The sequence below is a fragment of the Anser anser genome, assembly GCF_964211835.1.
Source record: "Anser anser genome assembly, chromosome: 11".
Lineage (NCBI taxonomy): Eukaryota > Metazoa > Chordata > Aves > Anseriformes > Anatidae > Anser > Anser anser.
Genome location: NC_139732.1, coordinates 859049 through 882012, shown reverse-complemented (window position 1 = coordinate 882012; position 22964 = coordinate 859049). Strand labels below are relative to the sequence as shown.

Sequence of the window (22964 nt, the reverse complement as noted above, 5' to 3'; positions counted from 1 at the left end):
GTGTTCATTCGGGCACAGAAAACTAATTTTTCTGCTTTTTATCACCATTCAAAGTAAAGAGGAGGAAAATTGTTAATTTCCGACGCTATAAATCTTACGCTCCTAAATTCCTATTTGGAGGTAGCACAGAACTGGTGATAATGCTGTGGTAAAGCATGATTTCCTTTCATTTTCTTTAAAAAATGAAAACTAGTCATCTTTTTTTGATGACTTTAGTTAGGGGTATTCTTGGGCTTATTAAATTGCAAAACCCTTAAATGACCACTTGAAGATCAGGTGACTGAAGGAAATAACAAGATGTGCAAACTTTTCATCTTCTGTTCTAATGAGAAAAGGGACAGTGTCTCAAGAAGTTTCTGTGCTAATTCCTTGACTGGATGGATGTATAATTAAGTTTACAATCACTTCAGAGTTTACAAACATCTCAGATTTCCTGGACCATCTTTTCACCATCTGCCAAATTACAAGGGCATGGAGAAGTGAAGTATATCATAAATATTATCCAAATAACTAAAACCAAATCTGGTGTGAATTCTCAGTTATATTATAGCAATACACCTGTGATAAGGCATTAAGAAAGATCTGCCAGATTTGCAACAGAGAGCCTGAAATTGTCAGCCACTAAATGAATGTTGCACGCAGCTGTCAGTGGGTGAAAGGAGATAGATTGTCTATTCATAATACTAGAATTCATAATGGTGGCGGGAGAAGGGTAGCCCGTGATGAGAAGCAATTATTTGCTGAGGAGACGATCGTGTGTTTTCCTGCTAAAGTGAACATGCGGTTGACGGAACACTTGTGCACTCAGGCTAAACTTCTGCAGTGGGTAGCAGTGATGTGGTATTTTTCTTATTTCAAGGAACTGTACCAGGCAGAATAGCTCTTGGTGTATTGAATGCCTAACTGGGGGAATTAATATTTTTCTTTTTTACCTTTAAAACCAGCAATGAACCGTCGTTCACTCGAAGTAGATTTGTGAACTTACATAAAACATGTCTTATTCAAGGTTTCAAACTGAATGTAATATTTTTTAGAAAGATGTATTTTTGTATACTTTAGAGAGAGTGTGAATCCTATTACTAAGAGCTGGGAGATACTGTGAAATTAAAGCTGCGGTGTAAACGATTTCCTGTTGGTATTGATTTGAACAATAGCATGCTTCCTAAGACTGTATTTTCTGATCCTTAAGACCGCAGGCGGAGCCATCGGTAAATCTTGTAGCCTTTAGGGTTTGTTTTCTGTCTGACAGTTCAGTTAAGTCAGTTTTGCAGAACACGCAGTGGTCTGTGTTAAAAATTAACTCTGGTCTGTGAAAATGCTTTGAAAAGGGAAGTCAAACCCACTACTTGAAGTGCATCTAATGCACATGTAAAGCATTGGATCATATTTTAATGAATGAGATTATTGTAAGATTGACAAGTTGTTTTTTTTGAGTGTGTTCTATTGTTTGTGTAACTTTGAAGGGGGAAAATGTAGGGGATGTGAAGCCCAGAAGCCTGTATAATTAGTTGCTTAACACTTCAAATGTTAAATTAATGAATTAAGCTACTAAAAAAAAAAAAATCACAGTGTGGGCAGAGGAAAAGATAGGAGCATATTCTAGGAACATGGATTATTTTAATTATGGTAGCATGAATTATTTTGTCTATGAAGCTAACTGCCAAATTTTGAAACGGAATTCAGTCAGACTTTGGCTACTTATATATAGCTTTATGGATTTCGTTACTGGTTTTCTGGTGATTTCCCTCTACAAGTTGAACGGTCTTCAGAATTTTCAAATTGTATTCACTGAGTGCCAAGACCGATGGGGGGAGGTTTATAGTTCTGTAATTTGTTTTCATCAATAAATATTGGAATTAATTTGGGTGGACATAAGGATAAATTGATTGCTGTTTCCCTTTCAAAGCTGGAATCCCAGAATGCATTCCAGCCTCCACCTGTTAAGAGACTTGTGACACCAACAGTAAACCGTCAGCCGATGCGTTATACGCGGTATTCTGAACCATCACCGACTTCAACTACTCAGTCCAGCAAAATTTGCCAGAGAGGAGACACAAAGTTCCAAGTGAGTACATTTTTGAGTCCTTATGTGCCTGTTTTTTTTTTCCAGTCTTGGAATGTTTCTCAAACCAATTGTTATCCTATCTTTGCAAAAAGTACTGATAGTATGTTTGAGGCGAGCTTTAAGGCAGTGGGAACCATTGTGAAATAGATTGAGCTTTTATGGATTTAATTCTGTTTTTGGAACACTCAGTGTCTTGTGGTTGTTTTCACGATGTCATGATGTGCTATTGAGTCATCCTGTTGTCAGTGAAAGAATATTAAAAGACAGAAATGTTTTCCTTTTATATTCTCATGTACACAAAGCTGTCACTGATGAAACATGCTCGTGTTCTGTGTAAACTATTCCAGGTGAGCTATGTGCTCCAAGTGAGAGTTCTGACAATGTGCTGAGTTATCGGTTTTGATTGCTTTGGAGTAGATGGAGTCTGATAAATTTTCCATAAAATTAAATGGGCATCTCTTTCTGCGAAAACATCTGTGTTTCCAGTATCAGTCTGAGTGTACAAATGACCACTTGTTAAGTGTATGGGCTTCTTAGGCTGGAAATCAAAGTGGACAGTAATACTGGTTGCTTATTGCTTTTAACTCTTTCAATCTCTGTATTGTTTAGCCAGCACAATCTCCATTTGGTAAAGTTCTAAAATGAATGTAGCAGCAACTGCTTAGTTTTTAGGGGGGTAGAGGTTTTTTTTTTCTTGTTTGTTGATAAATGACAGAAAACAGAAAAGTATGTCCCTTTTACGGGGTTGGCAAACACAAGTTTTGATGAAAACTCTCCCCCACACACACAATTTTTGTCATTTTGTTTAAAGTAATTACTTTCTTTGTTAGAGGATTTGACAAATTTGATTTAGTGTTCTATCAGTTTGTCCTCAATGCTGAGTGAAGCAGTGATGCTTACTTTAGCCCCAAAATTTAACTGAACTGTACCCACAATGCTGAATTAGGGAACAACGTTAAGTAGGTGAGGTGTATTCAGTGCTATAAAATTAAATATAAATAAATAAAAACCACAAAAAACCACATGAAGTGGTTGTTGGTACTTTGTGTATTCTGAACATATTCAGCTAAGTCTTGAACTAAACTTAACTTGCAGGGGATGAGAGAGAAGACTTTGCCTGCAGAACAGCGAGCAGAACCATCTGAAAGGTATGACATCTATTAATTTAAAACTTACTTGAAGGAAGAAAGACATCTCCTTTTTCAGTATGGTCTGCACCTGAAAGGTGGTGACAGTTCTCAGTAAAAGGAATGGGAAATCCAATGAAAATTTTGTATTTTGAGGCAGCTGCAAAGTCTGGATTGTGTTTGAAGATCAATATAACTTTGAGAAAATTGTTGTTTTTATGAAAGGAAGGAAGATGAGCAAGAATAAAAGTACTGATACACCACTTTTTATCCCAAGTTTATCTTCTGAGTAGGATACGAAGATGGGAAACGAGGCACGTTATAATGCTGTATCCACAGAAAGGATCTTTGCTATTGGAGGCCTAATTTTTTCCTTCTACAGGAAATATGGCTCATTTTGTAGTTTAACTAAATCTGTAGCGTTACAAATTTTGCTTTGACAGATATTTCATGGTTTATAACTCAGTTTACTTATAACAAAATAATTTGTCCCTCCTAATGTTCCCTAGGGGAAAAGCTATTAGTTTTAGCTATTTAATTGCTTGCAGTTTGAAAGCTCTGTCCTAATGGGATGATTCTTTCTGAAGTATTCTTTAGAAGGTGAAGTAGGGGAAGTGAGTTACAGTTCAGGAGGATGTTTATTGATGTGTTTTTTTCTTTATTTTTTAAGCAAAAACATGGAGGAAGATTTATGATTTATTATTCTTTTTTTTAATACTCCTTTCATGATGAAGTTAATTGTCTGTTTTGAGTTCACATGAAGACCATGTGTTCTTTAGAATCATTTGAGGCCAAATGCTAACTCATCTCTAAAATAAAAAAAATCCAGCAGAATTAATTGAATTTCTTCTTGAGGAGACTGCTTTGTGTTATACTGCTTTCTTGGTTTAGGTCAAATGAGTTATCCTCCAGATAATATTGATGGCTTTTCCTTCTGGGCAAATGGTGTTTTGGGTAATAATGCTTGAGTTAAGAGACTTTGCACTCGGTTTTTAGGGGGTCGCTCTTTTCAAAGAACAGTAGCAGGGAATTTTGTTGACTCTATGCTCATCTGCCAAGCAATTCTTATGTGACCATGGGCATTCTTTGGCTTGCAGAAAGAACTCAACACTTTGTTTTGGCATCTAAAAGTTGGACTTCACAACAACCACCTTTTTAGGGGTGGAAGCGACTGGCTTTAAGGTTCTGGTACAGGTGCAATCAGGTGCTGGGTTTTAATTATGTTTTTTTCAAACTGTTCTAAATTGTCTTTGCTAGAACTCCTTTCTACTTCTCCATTTAGGAAGGAGATAGAGCAAACTCATACTGCTTTTGATTTCGTTCACAAAGTTTATTGCAGTGCCCTACCTTTTGTTTGTAGAGTAGGTAGTGGTGGTAGTGTTTTTTGTGATGCTGGTCTCTGTTGGGTGCCATGTTCTGGAGCAGGAGCACCACACTGATCTGCTGGCAAGAGTCCCTTTGGACAGTTGAGTTGGAATACTCAGTAAATCTCTGGCCCACCAATGCTATATATCTATGCGTGTGTGTGTATATATATATATTTTATATCCTGAGTCCAATTGTAGATTAGACTTGCTTGAAGGCTGACAACTGTCTTTGCCCCCTTGAAGCTCACAGGTGTTAACAGAAAGAGGAATATGGGCTGTTATGGGCAAGCGATAGTTGTCTGAATGAAGATCTATTTTGATGTAAGACTTTTTTCAGAATTCTAATGGATTGACAGTTTGGATTAGAGAAAAGTCTGAGCATCTGCCTTAGGGATCTGTCTTCCTCTATGCAGTTACAGTGCTAAGCAGGCTGTTGTCAAGTATTTGACAAGTTTAGACCAGTTCTCCTCCTCAGTATTGTGGGAGTTTGACCTGGTGTCTTCCAGTGCGATCTAATGCACTTTTGTACTGACTGACTGATTGGCTGCAAGATAAGCTTTGAGGTCACAGTTTTTCCAGGCATACTTCATTTTCTTGCCATAGTACTTTTGTTAGAGTTATTCCCTATTCCACTTCTGGTTTGGGTTATTTTTTCCCCATTTCCTCTTGGATTAGGATATCTTTCTGGTTTTGAGCTAGGCTTTTTTAAGTACCAGAAAAACGCCTTTGTATGCCTTACAAAAGGGATCTGTATTCATGTCTGAAAAGACTTCTGGAATGTTGGCATACCCAAACACCTCTGCTGTTCCTGCTGATGGCCACATGAAAGCCAGAGCTGCTTCTGAAGCTTAGGCCATATTACCTTGCCACACAAGTCTAAGGCGTCCCTATTCTATCAGAGCTGTTGGCAGTGTTTCCCATGTGTATGTGTGCATATGTGCACTCTTTCTGTATTTTTGTGAGCTGTTCTTTTATATCCCTGCAAAAGATACACGTGCATCGCAGAATCAGAGAACCAGTCCTATTTAAAGGAAGCACTGGAAAATAACAATCTAAATCAGCTCTTCTATTTCAGGTCTTCTGGCTTAGTCATTGTTCCCGTGTGAACGGTGCACTTATGTATGTCCTTTTCATTGCTGCTGTTAATAAAGTTTTTCCTATTTAGAACATCAAGTATTTACCAGCGTTTAGCAACTTGTGAGACAGCTTTAGTTTTTTTCTGATCAGCAGGTTTCAATTCTAGGACTAATAACAGCTCTAATATCTTGAAAAAAAAATTTGGCTGGTAAGTTTTTTTTCTCTTTTTTCCCCCAACTTCTGTACTGTCGTGTGCTAGCAATGTGACCAGCTACAAATTCAGTACTGCTGCGTCCAGTGGTCTGTCTTCAGGAGTGAGTAGCGGAGGCGGCAAAATGAGAAGGGAAAGAGGAATACACTATTTATCAAGAGCTGTACAAGAACAGGTAAGTGACTCTTAAATTAATTGCTGTCACTGAGCTTACTGAAGTAACTAGCTAAGTGTGTCAGTTTTATTGCATCATAGTAAATTATAACAATACCGCTTTATTTTTGCATTGTTTTTGTTTTCTTGTGGGTTTCAGAGCAGGCTCCAATTGATTTCCTGTGTTTGAATACCTGAACTTTGCTTATGTAATTTTGAAATTTTTAATTCTCTTACCTTGGAGATTCTTCAAACTATAACATTTCTCGTTAGCAATTGAATGAATGAGTCCTAAGAAGAGAAGTTTTGGTGAAGGTGTGTATAGTTTTTCTACAGGAATGATACTTGAAACGAGTGCCAAGTATAAAAAGAAAAAAAAAGCTTAATTTTTGGTTTCATATTTAAGTCGTACAGAAAGATACAGGCCAAGAGTGTGAAAAAGAGTAGTAGAAGAGAGCATTCTGCATGTCTGCTAACGATGACTCAGTTTTTGATACTCACCAAACTCATTGTGAGAGAGTTTTTTTCTCATTTTAATAGGAAAAATCTATTCCATAAAACTATGACCATGAATATTCAGATTATTTTTTCTTTTATTGGATGTTATATAAGCTGCCTGTAAGTTAATTTAAGTACTTACGTTAACATTAAGTATTTAATTAATATTAAGTTAATATTAAGTATTTAAGTTAATTTAAGTTTCAAATCATTAAATGGGACTTCTGGATGATGCAATATAAAGAAATCGTAAACACTGTTGTTTATTCCTGTAACGCAAATAAAATAATGGTCCAAATATCAAAAGTTCCATAAACTTTTCAAATCAAAACTGTGAAACAGATGTAAGCTACAGGATGCACTGAATATCAGTAGTACCAACTTACATCCCTTCCTAGTCATTTCTAAGTAGATCATGATAGTACTGTACAAATTTTGGTCAGATTTCCTATGCCATTTAAAACATAACTCATCCAATCTTAGTAATCGAATAAAGTAAGTGGCAGGGATGAAAATTGAAGTTGTTAAGAGGCTGTTTTCTGATTTTTATATTTGCATCCTGATACATGGTATAGACTGTATTTACCAGAACACAATCTTCAGTGCTGCTAGTCTGACTTTCTTTGGTGCTTTTTGTGTTTAGTTTGGTTGTTGAACCTACCTGCTTCTTTAAACATTACCTTTTTCCACGTTCACTGCTGTAATGACTTTAGAAACTTTGGCAGCTATCCTGCCTAATTTTGCAAGAGGAACACTTTCTCACTTGTCTTGAGAGTGTACTCTTAATTGAGGCCATGCGAGGGTAGTTAGAAAGGATGATGCTTCTCCAGAGCTTTGATGACTAAAGTATAGAAAAGAAAGAAAAAAAATGTGATCTGTGCGTCTCTGTTCTGCACAGGTTTTGAGTTAACTTTCAGTGTTCTTGCTGTACAGTTGTTGAATAGAGTATAATGTGGAAGCAGGCCTGCCATAAATTAAAATGACGTGGTAGACAGAGGTGGGGAGATCGGGATTTCTTCTGGAAACTTGCTTTCTCTTAATTTGTATGGATTTTTGTTCTATTTAATTTTGTTAATAAATTGGGTGGGATGGGGTGAGAAAGTAGTATGTCTTGTATAAGAAAAATTAAAATTTGCAACTTTAGGAAGTGGAGGAACCAGTGCTACCGAACATACCCCTACCCATCAGTGCTGCATCGCTGCCTCAGTTCAATTCTAGTTTCGTTGGTAGTAGCGCTGTCTCAGCGTCACCGAGCGCTGTTTCAACAGCAGCAATGAGCACGGCAACTCCAGCAGCTGCGACGGGCATGGCAAATCCATCAGAGGTGGAGGGCATGACAGATCCATCAGAGGTGGAGGGCATGACAGATCCATCGGAGGTGGAGGACTTGACAGATCTATCAGAGGAGGAGGTGGAGGACATGATATATACAACGGCGACGTCGGGCATAACATGTTCAACAGTGCCCTCAGGCTTGACATGTCCAATAATGGCGGCGGGCATGCCATACCTGCTGATGACAAAGGACAAGGCAAAGTCAACAGTGGCAACGACAAGCGTGGCAAATTCAACGGAGGCGGCAGGCATGGCAGATGCAGCAGCGACGGCGGCGGGCAAGGTAAATCTTTATGCTATAAATAATGTTTACAATGAGTATACTGCTTTATTGCGAGTTGACTTTTTCTGTGGTGCTCATGAAACTAACAAATATTAGTTTCTACGCAGCTGAATGAATTGGGGTTGTATGCCAGTTTGGGGAAAAAGGCATAAATGTTTTGATTCTGCTTCTCTCAGTCTTAGAGCCTGCCAACTCCCATTTAACGTGATTGTATAACTGCTTCAAATGCTGTGGAAGTCTGCGGGGGAAGGGGGGTGTGGACTTTATGCCACGTTATTTATAGTGGTTTTGGCAGGGGTAGAGTTAATTTTCTTCGTAGTAGATGATGCTGTGTTGCAGATTTGTGAGCAAAACAGTGTTGGTAAGGCACTGGTGTTTTAGCTGTTGCTGAGCAGTGCTTACACAGTGAGAAGTCCTTTTCTGTTTCTCACGCTGCCCTGCCAGCGAGGAGGTCGGGGATGCACAAGAGGCTGGGAGGGCACTCAGCCAGGACAGCGGAGCCCAGAGGACCGAAGGGATATTCCACACCATTTAGCATCGTGCTCAGCAATAAATGCTGGGGGAAAGAAGGGGAAGGAGTGGGGAGTATGTACAGGGTTATGGCATTTGTCTTTCCAGGTAGCCATTACATGCGATGAGTCATTAATGCTACCTCAAATTTAACAACTTTACTTCTTTATTTCCAGTTCTTTTCCCTGTTTCATTTGGAGGGAGTGAGCGAGTGGCTGTGTGGTGCTTAGTTGCCTGCAATGGTTAAACCACAACTTTATTTAAGTTATTAAATTAGAGGTAACGTGGTCATATAAGCCTCACATAGAATGAGCCTAGGGTGCAATAATTGGCATATTATTGCAATAAAATAAACATTAATCTGTTCCAGAGTACTTGAAATATTTTTTGTACGGTTTGAAGTAGACAGCTGCTTTAACATGTTGAGGTGTTTGCTGAAGTTCTTGGAGTATCATTGGGCTGAGTTTGCCGTTCTTCAGCTTCCTGGCTTGCTTTTCCGTGCATTTAGACCTAAGTAGCATCTCCAGCTTTTCCTCTCAGTTTCTGGAATTTGGTTTTGAAGATATTGTCCTATACCCACTTGGAAACTTCCCTGTGTTTTATTATTACTTTTATCTGCAAAATAACTCAAACATCAGGTTTTTCGACGTCACTGCGGGACTTCTGTTGGGTAGTGAATTCAGGTAGTTGTTGCTCTTAAATATAAACCTTTAATTCTTTTGAAAATACAGATACAACCAACAAGTACTGTTAGCAGTCCTGAGTTTGCGTTTTCATCTCCAGTTGTGAAATCTACTGAGGCAGAAGTGCTACCTACGTCTTCTGTAAGTAAAATAATAAAGGAGCTTGACTTTTTTTCTTAGGCATTTAGTAGGCTGTTGCAGAACACTAAAGCAGAATCTGCCTTGATGGAGAAAAGTATGTAGGCTTCTGGCTTATAATTTGTCATTCAGCATGCGTGCTACAAATGTGAAGAGCAGCTTTCAGATTTGGTTTTGTGTGTGCATTCGATTGGAGTTCCTGTGGCTTGAGAATCTGAAAAACCTCTCTTGTTCATAGCAGATTGGGTTTACATTTAGTGTTCCCGTTGTAAAATCGGCAGAACTTTCTGGACCCAGTGGTACTCCAGTGACGCCCTTTCTTACCCTAGGTAACTGAAACTTTAGCACTTCAGATCTGAAGTGCTGATTTTCCTTTTTTTCTTTATTAAATCTTCAATCTGTCCTGTCTGCGCATGCTAGCAATTCCAGGCAGTGTTGGACTTCTGCAGTATTTTTCCAGTGACAGATCTGCTTTTATATTTTTTTTTTGTTTTGTTGCTTTTTGTTTTGCTTGTAATCATAAAGCATTGCAAAGTAAGTAGAATTTGTGAAGATTCTTATGTGAGAAGCATGAAAGCTGGAAATTCTTGTTTCTAACAAAAGTGAGTATAATCTGCTCTAACTAGGTCACATTGTGAAAGCTGTTTTTGTTTTCTTTTGTTTCAAAAGACACCACCACCTCAACCAACATCAACACACAGAAAGAGGAGGTCAAAGATTTTGCTGGTGGTCCCTTCACCACTGCCCACGTCTTAAAGGAAGGAAGCGTCTTAGACGTTCTAAAAAATCCTGGAGAGATAATGAACTCCTTTTAAAAAGATGCTGCAAAAAATACGCTAGCATTTTTTATTAAAAAAAAAACCAACACACGACTTATGGTTAATAGAGTATCTGCTATAAATATGAATGTAGGAGAGCATTACATTAAGCGCTGCGTTTGTTAGGGTGCATCTGCCCCCTTCTATTCTAAGTGGTGTTTGTTGCTGGAAGTAAAACTGCAAGATGAAAAGCAGATGGGTTGCATCTCCTTTACGTGTTAGGATGTAATTGTAAATGAGGTACTAAGAGAATTAGCCAGATAATCGGTGTATCATTTTAAGTAAATACAATTTGTGGAATTGAAAAGGAAATGTTTGTAAAACTCAACACTCCTGTCCCACCTTCAGCCCAGGTGAAGAAAGAATAGGAAAGAGCTTCAGTTCCAAATACATGGCGAAAGCTGCGAATCTTTGGGCCTTAGCTTACAATGGCTCCTGTGGATTAAAATTTAAACTGCAAACAGAAGTGGAGTGTTTTACGTTAAAAACCCTTTTCTGAATTTTGTTTTTAAGCAATTGCAATTGTTTTCAACAGTTTCATAAAGTGTGTTTTTCACATTGTTCAAAGACTTCATTTTTGACTAAAAAAAAACCAACAAACAAACCACAAAACAACTATGTTCAATGTAGATTTACAAGCAACTTGAGCTGCTGTTTAAGATGCATTTCCTTTAGTCTTTCTGTATTAGTAGCTTGTCTTTTCTGTTAAAATTGCCACCTTTTAAATAAGGAGTTGTCCTGTGTCCGATGCATTTTGAAAAAGATTATAGAAAATTAGACAGTTGTTCAATTGTCTTGAGTTTTTATTATTTAATTAATATTCAGCATCTGTGGGAAAATACCGCATGGATTGCTGCTCCGAGTACAAACTTCTGTACAGTTACTGGAGTAGATTTGAGTCATCTGCTACGGAAGGAGGAGCTTTAGAAATTTGATTCGATTGGGCATCGCGTCTTAATCAAATTGTATTATTTCCATTCCACGTTGGACTGTCAGATTTCAGTCAGCTACTGTCTGTTTGTACTTGTATCGACCAGTGAAAATGTTGATTTAAAGCTTGCTTGGAAACAAAGAGTTAAATGAAGCTTTAACGAAATGTTCTGTTGTGACCCAGTGCAGCAGATGAAATTTCATCCGTTTAGATAAGATTTCTGGGGACTTCCTGTTGCGCTCGGTCTGAATGTCTAGTTGTAACCATTGGCACCTGGGTTGAAATTTTTGCCCTCTAGTAAAGTCACTTAGTTACATGTAGTGAGGTGCCGCGCTAACAGGAAGACTTTTTTTTCTTGCTTCCTAGACTTTGGATTGTTGAAAACACGCTCTTCTACGTCTGCACAACCTACAACAAGCACAGTGGTTTATACTAGGCCTGCAATAACAACTTTTTCTGCAGGTAAAGAGACTTCTAAACAAGCATCGTACTGGCAATCTGATACATGTGACCCTTTTCTGCAAAACAAAGACATAAAGGACAAATGTGTAACTTGTCAAGCTACTAAAGCGTCAACAGTTGAGAGTATGAAACAGACAGTAAGTTCAAGTCAATGCGACACCTCAAAGCCAGCAGCGCCCCCAGCAGGGATGCTGGGCTTTGGAGACAAATTCAAAACAGTACCTGGAACATGGGATTGTGATACATGTCTTGTCCAAAACAAACCGGAAGCTACAAAATGTGTAGCATGTGAGACACCAAAACCTGGAACGGGAGTAATGCCTGCTCTGACATGACCAGTGGTCACAGACAGCTCGGTGACAGTGACATCCTCCTCGAGCAGCACTGACACAACAGCCACTCTGGGCTTTGGAGACAAATTTAAGAAGGCGAAAGGCTCTTGGGACTGTGGAATATGCCTTGTACCAAATAAGACGGAAGATAACAAATGTGTAGCCTGTCAGTCTGAGAAACCAGGTATGGTCCTTTTTTTCCTGTTGTTTCCATCCTAGCCTCTGTGAATCTTGTACAGAATAAAAGTACGTTGCATATATGGAATATTTTAAGCAACACGATTCCCAGGTACGGTTGATGGGTTAGCGGCTGTCTGCAGGATTGGTTTACAGGCACTTCAGAGGTCTCAGCCCAGGTTCCAGCCTGTCGCATAAATTGAACTGATTGTGAAATGTATTAGTACGGAGCTGGATCAATGCAGATACCCCCGGCTTTGCAGCTGGTGAGGGAAGATGGCTGAAGTGGGTGACTTAATTTAAAAACAACATAGTGATTTTTCACTGGCGAAAATGAGAACTCCATAGAAAGAGTTAAAAATGACTGCGTTTTTCTCTTTCAAAAAATAAGTAAAAAAAATTACAGAATGTGTCCAAAATGCCTCTACTCACCGTTTGTATGTAATTGAGGGGAGATGTGAAGCCAGATTTCAAGACAGTGTAGTCTTAACTAGTCTTAAGCTAAAGCAGAGAGATGCCTATGAAGGTCAGTGGTAGGCTTCAAGAAAGCGAGTGACCCGCTGGGTAACTTCTTCAGGGCAGTACTGGGTTGTTTCCCATTGTGTGTGACCGTAATTGATTTTGAGCGTGGTTGTATTGTTTTTAAAATACGATTCTAATTCTAACTTTGACTCTAAATGTCATTTAACATGCCATTACATCGAAAAACACCTGTGCAAATATATCGTGGAAGAAACAAATTAAGATGGACTAGACCGGGCTTTTGTATTCATCCTGTGCGGTAAGACTGAAATTTCCTGAGGTAAGATAATGGATTTCAGACAGAGTTGATTCTCTTGGACTTCCAACCTCTGAGCGGTCAGTCGGCATCTTTGTCTGAGGCTCTTGCCATTGCAAGGAGGAATTTTGGAAATGAGGGGTTTACTGTGACCATGGTGCAGTGAATTGCACGGTTACGTTGCACTTGTCAAGAGGAAGAGCGATGCAAGTAATACTAGGATAAAAGTTTTCTGCGTGTGCTGTGGAAGGGAAGAGCCATTCTTGTCTTTCCGGTTTTGAATTTGAAGCGTTATCTTCTGCTTCTCTCTTAAAAGGCACCTTTTTTTTAAAAGGCACCTGTCAGGCCTCTTTATGGAGGTTACACTGTGGTCAACAGCAGCAGAAGCTTGTGTGCTGAACAGAGTTGTGTGTTGTTTGGAAGCTTTGAGTTCCACTCTGGTTTTTTTGTTTGTTTGTTTGTTTCTTTGTGGGTTTTTGGTGGCTTTTATTTTTTTCAGGGGCGGGGGGGGGAGTTGTGGAGTAGTTTTGAACATTTCTGTGGGATTTGACAAATCAGATTTAAAAGTTAATGCTCATTTTATAGTTCATGTTCAAACAGGATGGTTAACTGTCTTGTTTGTCTCACAGAGGGTCCAACACCTGTGACCAGTAGCAGTGCATCTGCATTTTCTGCTCCTTCTGGAGAATTTCTGGATTTAGACAAATTCAAGAAGCCTGAAGGAAGCTGGGATTGGGAGACCTGCTTGGTTCAAAACAAAGCAGAGGCCACGAAGTGTGTAGCCTGTGAAAGTGCAAAGCCAAGCACCAAAGCAGAGCTCAAAGGTAATCCTTAATGATTAAAACGAGGATGCATATTCTGTGATTTATTTTTTGGTTTGCTCTGATTTTTTTTATTTTCTTACCTGTTAAGCACAATTATTTTTTCCTTTGAGGTGTGGCAAAATTATTCGTTTTTCCTGTAGGAATATTGCCTAGATAACATCTGTTTCCACACTTTTCCCCAAGAATAAGTTTATCCTTTTTAGAGAAAAGCTTTCATTAATGACGTGCTTGTTCTTTACATGCCCTACACGTTGTTCATTTGGAGTTCAGACTAAAAACATGATCTTTCAAAGAAGTTCGTATACTTTTTAAAGCCAGGTGGTGGGCAGAAAACACAATTGTGAAAAGTTTTATGTAGAGAGGAAGCATGGGGTTTTCTTGTTTGTTTTACTGTTTGGTGGGTTGTTTTTTAAACAGTTTTGACTGGAAAGATCAGGACTAGAATGTAGTTCAAACCTTCATGTACTTCAGGTAAACAGAATATCTTTTGTCTTCACTTGTGCGCTTATGTCCATCAAGTAAGACCTCTGAAACCATACTAGAAAAAATCTGCGGGATTTGATATGTTCATGTACTAGAGCTTTAGAAAAAGTTTAATTCCTATATGCAGCATGTCTTCTGTCCTGGTTATTGATACGTACGCAATTAGTAGCAATCCCTTTTTTGATCTCAACACTAGGTTTAGACAAAAAATTGCGACACCTTAAGGAACCTGTCCTGCATCTCATACAAGCACAGAAGTTGCAGTGTCTCAATGCTAGCAGTACAGTTGGTGGTAAAATCTTTAGTAGGGTGAAATAGAGGCCTCACACTTTTCAGAGAAAAAAAGAGATGAGAGAGAGTATCTTATTCCCACGTACTTGCAACTATGCTGCAGAGTGTACTGCTGTTACTCTAGTGCTACAAAGGTCCAAAAATCACTGAACAGTTATTAGCCAGTTTTGTATTCCTTTAATTTGTTGAAAGACTGCAGTAGAGGATTGAAGTTTTTATTGAGGATCACTGTGTGGAAAAATTCTGATTGTTAAATGTCATTTGTATGACTTAAGAACCGCGTTTTGGAGTACAGAATTCAGTATTAATTCCAGAAGGGGTAAGGGAAAGGACATTAGCTAGTAATCCCGAACAAAAGCAGTGTATAGAGCTATACTGATTTTAATCGCAGTATTCTTACAGTTGGTCTGTTACTGAACAGATATGTTTTGGGGAGATATGGTGGCCAGGGAGGCATGTGTGTTTGTGTGCTTCCTCTTCTAGTTAAGGTTCTGGGGTTTGGTTTAGTCAGGAAAATTCGATGAGGCACCTTGTGTAAAAGGAAATGTTAACCAGCATTTTTCAACACGGTGTAGTCCCTTAAAAGTGTCATAGATGAAAAGAGGCCATAACCGCTGGGGGAAAAAGTTAGTGGGAAACTGAGAGCAGGATCACATTCAGTAGTGAGAGAGCAGCAGCCTAGGGAAAGCTGATGAATGACTGTAACAGATAGTTCTATTTTAAGTGTAAAACAACACTCAGTACTTTATAATGGTGGTCTTACCAGAGGGTTCTTCTCCATGGCTCCTAAAAGCACGTCTTGAAGGCATTCGAGTGCAGTGAACTTAAGCTGTAAGAGTTGGGCTGGTAAGCTTGGCCTGATTTGAAGCTGTAGGCACGGGGCTATAATTTCTGAACAGGCTACAAAAGAAACTGTACCACTGTGCTTTTCAGTGCTCCGTTTAGCAAAGCCATCAAATTGTTGCAGGCAATTGATGTTGTTCTTCTAAGAGCACCTGAAAGATATTTTTGTTTGAAGAGTTCAGAGGTACCGGTTAATACTGGTTCAGATAATTACAGCCAGCTCTTGGTGTTTGTGACCAATAAAGTTTGTGGCTCCAAAAGGAGTGGGTTAGTGCTAACTGATTAACTGCTGTATATGCAGAAATATGGAATCTGATTACTTACGCAGAGAGCACTTAAAATGTATTGTTTTGCTGGCTCTCAGTGAGTTGCATCTTAATGCTACCAAGGAATAAGCTTTTTGCTCCTGGCCCAAGTTTTTTAATTTGGTGAAAGCCTTTTCTGTGCACGTGCACATGCCAGAGAGGTTGCTTAAGTAATAGAAGCTATAGTAGCTGCTATCTTCTGTTTTTTGTAGAAGACAGAAACTGAATTCGTTAGCTTTGTAACTGTTATGCATACCAGAATTGGTTTTCTCCCTTTTGAAAATAGTAGAGGGTATGCCTATGTCAGATTTGGTGAGCAAGGTGATCAGATGAGGGCACTGCAAGACTGCCAGAACGCACCAGGCCTGGGGGGAAAAGGAATCCGGCTGAGCATAGGAATTTCTAAAAGGTAACCAAGGAGTTGTGCATTGATACAGTTATTCTAAATAATCAGATTCTTGTAGCTCTGCCTTTGGAAAGTCTGTGGCCCTTGCTGTAGTGGCTGTACACAGGATGCAGTCTACAAAACCAGAAATGCAGAAGTCCTATGTTTTGACTCCCTGGATTCATCAACCTGCTTCAGGATGGCTGGGGGAATCCAACTGTTAAGTCTAGCCAGACAGCGCAACTTGGGCTTAGCTGCCATTGTAACCAGCCTTGTTTCTCAACAGTAGCAAAGCTGAATGCATTGGAAAATATTTTCAGGTTTGGGCCTGCATAAGGTAGAAGGGACAAGAAGTGGTTTTATATGCTAGGGAGTTCTTGTTCTTAGAGCTTTCCCTCTAGTTTGAGAGAAGCACATAACTAGTTTTACAGTGGGTTGACAGGAAAGAAGTGGGGGGGAAAAATGGGAACGCAGGGAGAAAGCCAAAGGCGTTATTACTAGAACAGGTTTAGAATGCTATTCTTTGCTTTTCATGAGCTTAGGGCAATGGGGAGTTTAAAGCTTAGCACTTCCTGAGAGGGTTTCTTACTCTACCGGCTCAGTTCTATCACTTATTTAAGGCAATTCAGGTCTCTGAACGGTTAAAGAATTGATACCAAATTTGATGAACTCTGATCCAGGATACTGACAAAACAGGACTTCATATAAACAATTTCAGTATGTTCATGAGGTTAGCTTGTGTGTTCTGTTAAATAGTAAAAAATGACACTTCTGTTTCTGTTTACCTAGCATAATTCTGCAAATGTTGCCTCCTTCTGCTTTAGAATGGAAATGCTCTTCTCCAAGAGAGCACTGTCCAAACTTCTTTGCCAAAATTTTTTGATTAAATTAATATTGTTTTATTTTGAAAACAAGAATAAGCCACAAACATGTTTTCTTGCTTCGGCTATCCAGAAGAACGTCAACAGTATTTTCAGATTTTCCTTCCCTACACAACTGTATGTAGGAAGAGTGCAGTTGGAAGCAGAAGACGTAAGATGATGTATCTTCTGTTTGTTTACTACAGTAACAAGACAATGGATTACCTCTTTATTAGAACTTGTGTAGCTTTGCAGTATTGAAACAAATGTAGGTATTAAAATACACATCAGTAATACGTTTCTGAATGGCTGAGTACCGTGCTCTCTTAGCATTGAAATACCCAGCCATTGGATTAGTTTGTCCCTCATGTTTGCTGAGTTTGGAAGCTATTTCAGAATGCCTTCAGCTTGTATTCTTCCCCAAAAGCATAGAACTCACTTCTCTGCATCCCCAATTCAAGTGAGAGAAACTGGGCACTGCAAACACAGGAGGTCTGCCTGTACAGAATCAGTGAAGACAAGTCTAAACAGCGGATTTTTTTGAATATGCAGCTGGGTTATCTGAATGTTCTTTATGCAGTGTACCTCAGTTTTAGTACAGATAGCACTTGTCTTGGTTCTTGTCATTAGTCTGAAGCTGCCCCTGAGAAAATCTTGAAAGGGAAAGTAGTGAAAGCTAATCAGCTGGCCCTTTCTTCTTAAGAACCAGCGTATTTTGTAATTCTCCCACTAATAATAAGGCGTCATGCTGGAGAATCGCGATTGTGTTGTTAAGCAAGACTGACTTCACCTGAGCGGTATAGTTGGCAGCTGTTGAATGTTTAATGGACTTTAAACAAACAAAAAAACTGAGCAGGTGGAGGTAGACATGGCAAACTGACAGGCGGTGTCAGATGCTTCTTTGAAATGGATAATCTGACTCCATTCACTTCTTTCTGGAAATAAGATCTAGTAATTAACCAAACAAAAGATAGAAGGGTTAAGACTGCATCTTTAAAGCAGCTGTGCTTGATAAATGTCTCTGGTCTTAAATCAATCTTTAGCAAAGCACAGAGACTTAGCAGCAGCTTGCTTATGCCAACGCTAAAAATACTTGATGTGTACAGGTAACCATGTCAAGGCTCTGGAGTTAATCCATGAGAACAATTCCTTCTGGTATTGGCAAAGGTGAGGATGCTTGCTTCTATAGAAATGAGGTTTTGAGCTGTGACTTAAGCTGTCACTTAGGTGACTGTTTAGGAAAGCTTCCTTTTAAGTTTTGAAGTATGTAAGCTGACAAATTGTTTAAGTTCAGAACTGGGTTTACAGTTTCTGTTCTCTGACTGTATGCAACTTCTCATGTTTCAGACTGAAAGCAGAATTGCAGCGGTACCAGTCATACAACTATAATGATTATTGCCAAGATTACCAGAACTACCACTCGCAGAGGAGTTAAGATGCTCACGCTGACTACAACTACAGCTCCTATGCTCCCTATGACAGCATGCAAGCTGTTGGAGACTGCTCTTTAGGAGATTCTTTAATGGCTCCAGCTGTTTTTGAGGTAAAGATAGTGCACGCTTGCTGTAAAGAAAATATTTCACAGATAATACGTTGTACAGATTTGTGTGAATCAGCAAAAAGAATCCGAAGTTGAAAACATGCTTTCTGCTTAGTGTGAAGTTAAAAGAGCAGATTCCATTCAGAGGTGTTTGTATTTAAGTGCTTAAATAGTAAATCCATAGAATTAGTGATTTATACACCATTATTTGTTCACGCATACCAAAGAATGGTTTTGACAGCATAATTGCGTACGCTTCTTCTGTTCCTGTTCTTCTGATTTGCTTTGCTTAAAGCAAATTAAACAGTTGTTGTAAGTGGTCTTATGTAAGTAGTCAATTTATTAGTTGTGACCTCCGGAGGTCCCTTCCAACCTGTACTGTAATATTGGCTTTCTTCTAAAAATAAATAGATAAAATGCCATCTATCCTTGTAGTTGTAGGAAGAAGGAATGGGTTGAGACTGCAGCACTTTGAATCTGTGATGCTTTCTGAAATGAGTTATGATTAAACTTAGCCTTTTCTGTCTTTCAGGAATCTTCAGTTATGACTGCAATCGGTGATGACCTAATTACTGACGGTAATAAGGGTTCTATCATTGTCACTTGAGTTTAGCCATCCTTGTGCCTTTTAACAATACAAGCCAACCTCTACTGGATGAAGAACATCTTGAAAATTCAGCTGAGGTCAAACCTCTGTGGGGTTGATCTGCAATCAGCTGGGGTTTTAAAGCTGATACAGCATACACTGACCGCATCAAGTAAAACGGGACACTGTCAATGCTTCGCAGCAGGTTTCTTGTACCTGTGCCTTCATTCCCATTTGAAAATGGTCTAAGACAGAATTTTGTTCTTTGTATTGGTTCCGCTAAACAGATTTTATATTAGAAACTCAGTAATATGCAAAAGCTTTGTTCTCCACCCTGAGGTAAAAGCTTATGTTGCAGATTCCAAAAGGAGGATTCAGCTTGCACTTACAAATACGGTACAAAACATATTTGTGTCCTGGAAGGTTTGCAAAGTTCCTCACGTGGAGGCATTTTGTGTTAGTGTTTAGAAACTATCCTATGTAACGTGTATTGCCGTAGAAGTGAATTAAATGACTCTTGGGAGGGTTTCATGGCTGATTATCCGTAAACGTTATCTTTACTATCTTAAACATTGTCTTTGTCTTTATCTTGAAAGACAGTTCTAGTCCCAGCCTTCTAATATACAAATTCCCAAAAGTTGGAGTTGTGAGGCTCAAAATTTTAGAGGACTAAATACCTCACTAAAATTAGTAGATCTAATAGCTTATTACACTTAGCTTAAAATACATTTTATTAGCCATTTCACGTGAAGTTTTTTTGTGCGCATGCCTCAGATTTGATACTTGGACTTACCAGGCTTTTATTTTCAGATCCACAGCTCTACTTGGATGTTGATGAAATGAACAGACAATTCACGGAGACAAGCGAAGAACTCTACGATTCACTCATGAATTGTCACTGGCAACCTCTGGATACGGTCACTTCTGAAATCCCCTCTGCTATTTAAGTGTCTTCTAGAGCATGACCGTTAGGACCAAAGTGCTAAAACTACATTTCTTCTACATTATTCTAGCTCATAAGTTTTAAAGCACAATGATAGGTTGGGTTTTTTTTGCTATGCTTTTGACAGTTTCTGTAATCTTTTTGTTCATCACTCTCTTCTTGGAGCACCATGAAGTCATGTAAATATTCGAGAAATGTAAAGAGGTAAATGGGGTCTAAAGATAGACTTGCCTGTGTAAATAAAAAATTTGTTTCTGCAAACCTGCCAGCAAGGGATTTTACTTGTACCTGTGTGCAGCACGTTCTCTTCCGGCTTATGGAATTTAACAAGGTAGTAAGGGTATTTCATCTGTCTTTATTTTTATATGGGCATTAGGACACAAGCAAAATCTAGCTTTCCCTTGTTTTCCTGGTTCCTTAGGTAAGCGACAAGCCAAGCCTTTCATGTGCTTGCTTAGACTGGAAGTATGTATGGGAGACACTCACAGGCCTTGCTATGGAAACACCTGTGCCCACTTTTTCCTGCAGGCTGCTGGCTCTAACTGTACTACTGATACATGCTAGGTCAGCTAAAATCGGCTTATAAATAGGGTATGTTAAGCATATGGAAGTGTAGACTTCAACTGCCATAGCTACAAACATCCCGTGGAATGAGGATGATGTCTGCTGGCACTCTCTGCATCAGCATTCAGTTTTCCCTTGCCCTTCTTACTGTTAGACTTCTCAGCTGACGCTTTACAGCGAAGAAATTGCTACAACATAATCCGTGTTCTTAAACCTAAAAAAAAAAAATCTTGGAGAAAACAACTTGCTGGTTTTCCCTCCTTGCTGGCAAGGAGAAAAATAGTCCACCAGGAACAACAAAAAAATCCTAGTAACAGCTCCTTAAGTTATACCCTCTGCTACCCTCTCTGATTGCTCTGGTCTTCCTTCATTCACGGTAATGAAGTTTTAAAGCTCTGGTAGAAGGATGACAGTACTCAAGTCAAAGGAGATGAGAGCAATGAGGAAAGCTTTGCTTTAAGCTAGAGCAGTCTTGCGAGTTGCTGCCTTTATGCTGTTCTTATCTTGAAGGGTACAGAGTCTTTTCCAGTCATAGGGACTCCATAACCCTATGAATATGGAGAAATAGTTGCTAATTAACAGTGTGTATAATAAGTAAGTGAGGCTGGAAACAAAAGAATATTCCTCCAAGAAAAAAAAGGAAGCAGAAATTACTGTACTTAATAGCTGGGGAAGCTGTTAAAGCTAGTTGACACAGTTCTGGTACTGCCGTGTGTGTTTTGGGGGCAACATAAACCATAATTGCTGTGATGGCAGGTAAGAATCCAGTTCTTTTTTATGGCTTAGTGTAGTCAGTGAAAGCAGTGGTCCTAAGCTGCATGCTGTTCTTAAATGTAATGCAAATTCTCTTTTGTGACTCCTCAGTACTTCCAGGTTACTTGTAGCTGATCACCAGCAACTGCTTCTGTTAGCTATTAGCTGTTGGGTTTTTGCTAGGAATACTTTCAGTCCTGAATTGAAATGATGACATCCTGAAACAGAAGAGGCTCTTGGAGTATTGTAGGAAGCACATTCTTCCTGGTTCTAGTGCAGGTGTACACGTAGGAGGAGACAGAAGGCAAAGAACCTCACATAGGTGGAGGGGGTGAGGTGGCATCACAGTTAGAGCTGTTGCAGTTAACTCTTCCCAAAGCATGAAAGCAACGTGGCTGGGAACAGGGATTTGTTGGGTTGCTTCTTTGTGTGAGCCAGGGAGTCTTTTGAGGGGCAGATTAATAAGAATATGACACAAGGTAGAGGTGGAATAGATGAAGCAAAGAATCTGGGTGGGAAAAGGGTTGCTTGTACGTGTCTATGGAATTGTTTCAGGGGACTGAGCTGGGGCAAATTCAAGATAATAGATGCAGCCTCCTTGAATTTGGATGGCAGTGCTGAAGCTTCAAAACCTTACAAGCTTTGATGCCACTTCAATTGTAGTGCATAGCTGTGGTACTTGAGCTCAGAAGTGCAAACTGCACAGGATTTTTTTATCTATTTTCTTCAACGTGAGCAGCAAAACATCTTCCAGGAATGTGCCTGGGTGCTACGCTGCTTTGACACGGCTTGCTTTGCATCACCAAACACAGTAGTTAGGTTGCATCGAGTACTTTGTGGAAACATTCATTGTGTTGTCACCCAGAAATGGGATGCTACAGATATGTGTTGGCCCGGCAGTATCAGTGCTGGTTTTTGGCCTTTGAGAGGTTGGTCCATAACATGTGACCTGTGTAACGAGAGGCCCACATAGATTGGTGACTTCATTAAGTCTGATGCTGTGGTGGTGTGTGACCCAAGGCCCTGAACGTCAGAAAATCAGGCTGTGGCCACCTATTTTATGCAGACTTTGCCTATTAACAAGGTCTCTACACTGTACGTTAGAGACGTGCGCCTCCTTTTCCGGACTAGATAGCGAAAATACCAGTTTTGTAGTTCAGTGAATGAGATTGGTTGGGCTGTTTGTTCTCCAGAGCTGAAAAATGTTGGGAGTGTATTCTCTTGGAGTCCACAGAAATGAAAATGATGAGAGGAAGAGAACGTTGGTTGCAGCCCGCGTGCTGCTGTTATAAAGTAGTTCTCTGATGTCTTTTTCCCTCTGCTGAGACTTATCAGCCTATCGTCCTTTCCTGTTAGGAGCGCATACCTGGCTTGGGATGGTGTGCGCAGGGCAGATTCTTTACCGTAAGAGCACAGTGAATGCCAGACTTCTTCCTGTACTGCCGTGTTAACCGTGAGTCACAAATTCAGGAAGCAGTGATTGCATCGGAACTGCTAGAATGCTTTGCGGAGTCTTTTTACTGGGTAAACTTCACAGCTGCAGTTACAACTTCCAGCCTGTGTTAGCTGAACACATCGTACTGGTGCCCGCCATCAGTTTGACAAAGATGGGATTGCAGTAGGAACTTGCTTTTTTCCTTCT

General features: G+C 39.5%; 2 protein-coding genes across 4 annotated transcripts in view; both read left to right on the top strand.

The window, feature by feature from the left end:
- The first annotated feature begins 8070 nt into the window (after positions 1 to 8070).
- On the top strand, positions 8071 to 12047 carry LOC310905499 (nuclear pore complex protein Nup153-like). Of its 3 annotated transcripts, XM_083851855.1 has the most exons (4): positions 8077 to 8116; positions 9358 to 9450; positions 9686 to 9776; positions 11563 to 12047. In XM_083851855.1, the coding sequence occupies exons 1-4, from the start codon at positions 8084 to 8086 to the stop codon at positions 11991 to 11993; spliced, it is 648 nt and encodes a 215-aa protein (XP_083707981.1). In that variant the 5' UTR covers positions 8077 to 8083; the 3' UTR covers positions 11994 to 12047. The 3 variants fall into 3 exon arrangements, 1 of the variants encoding a protein (XP_083707981.1); XR_014589114.1 differs by lacking the exon at positions 9686 to 9776 and having other exon boundaries at positions 8071 to 8116; positions 11563 to 12042; XR_014589115.1 differs by lacking the exons at positions 9686 to 9776; positions 11563 to 12047 and adding an exon at positions 10117 to 10172 and having other exon boundaries at positions 8071 to 8116.
- Positions 12048 to 12138: 91 nt separating this feature from the next.
- LOC310905450 (nuclear pore complex protein Nup153-like) overlaps positions 12139 to 22964 on the top strand; it is a 148036-nt gene continuing 137210 nt past the window's right edge. Inside the window, exons 1-2 of the mRNA XM_083851738.1 lie at positions 12139 to 12174; positions 13575 to 13769. The gene's annotated coding sequence lies outside the window, so the exon portion shown is untranslated. The remainder of the gene's footprint in view (positions 12175 to 13574; positions 13770 to 22964) is intronic.

Excerpts from the sequence above, each read along its gene's own strand:
- LOC310905499 (XM_083851855.1), top strand. The coding sequence starts at position 8,084 with ATGGCAGATGCAGCAGCGACGGCGGCGGGCAAG. Across the intron at positions 8,117-9,357 it reads CAGCGACGGCGGCGGGCAAG|ATACAACCAACAAGTACTGT; the intron begins GTAAATCTTTAT and ends TTGAAAATACAG. Across the intron at positions 9,451-9,685 it reads AAGTGCTACCTACGTCTTCT|CAGATTGGGTTTACATTTAG; the intron begins GTAAGTAAAATA and ends TCTTGTTCATAG.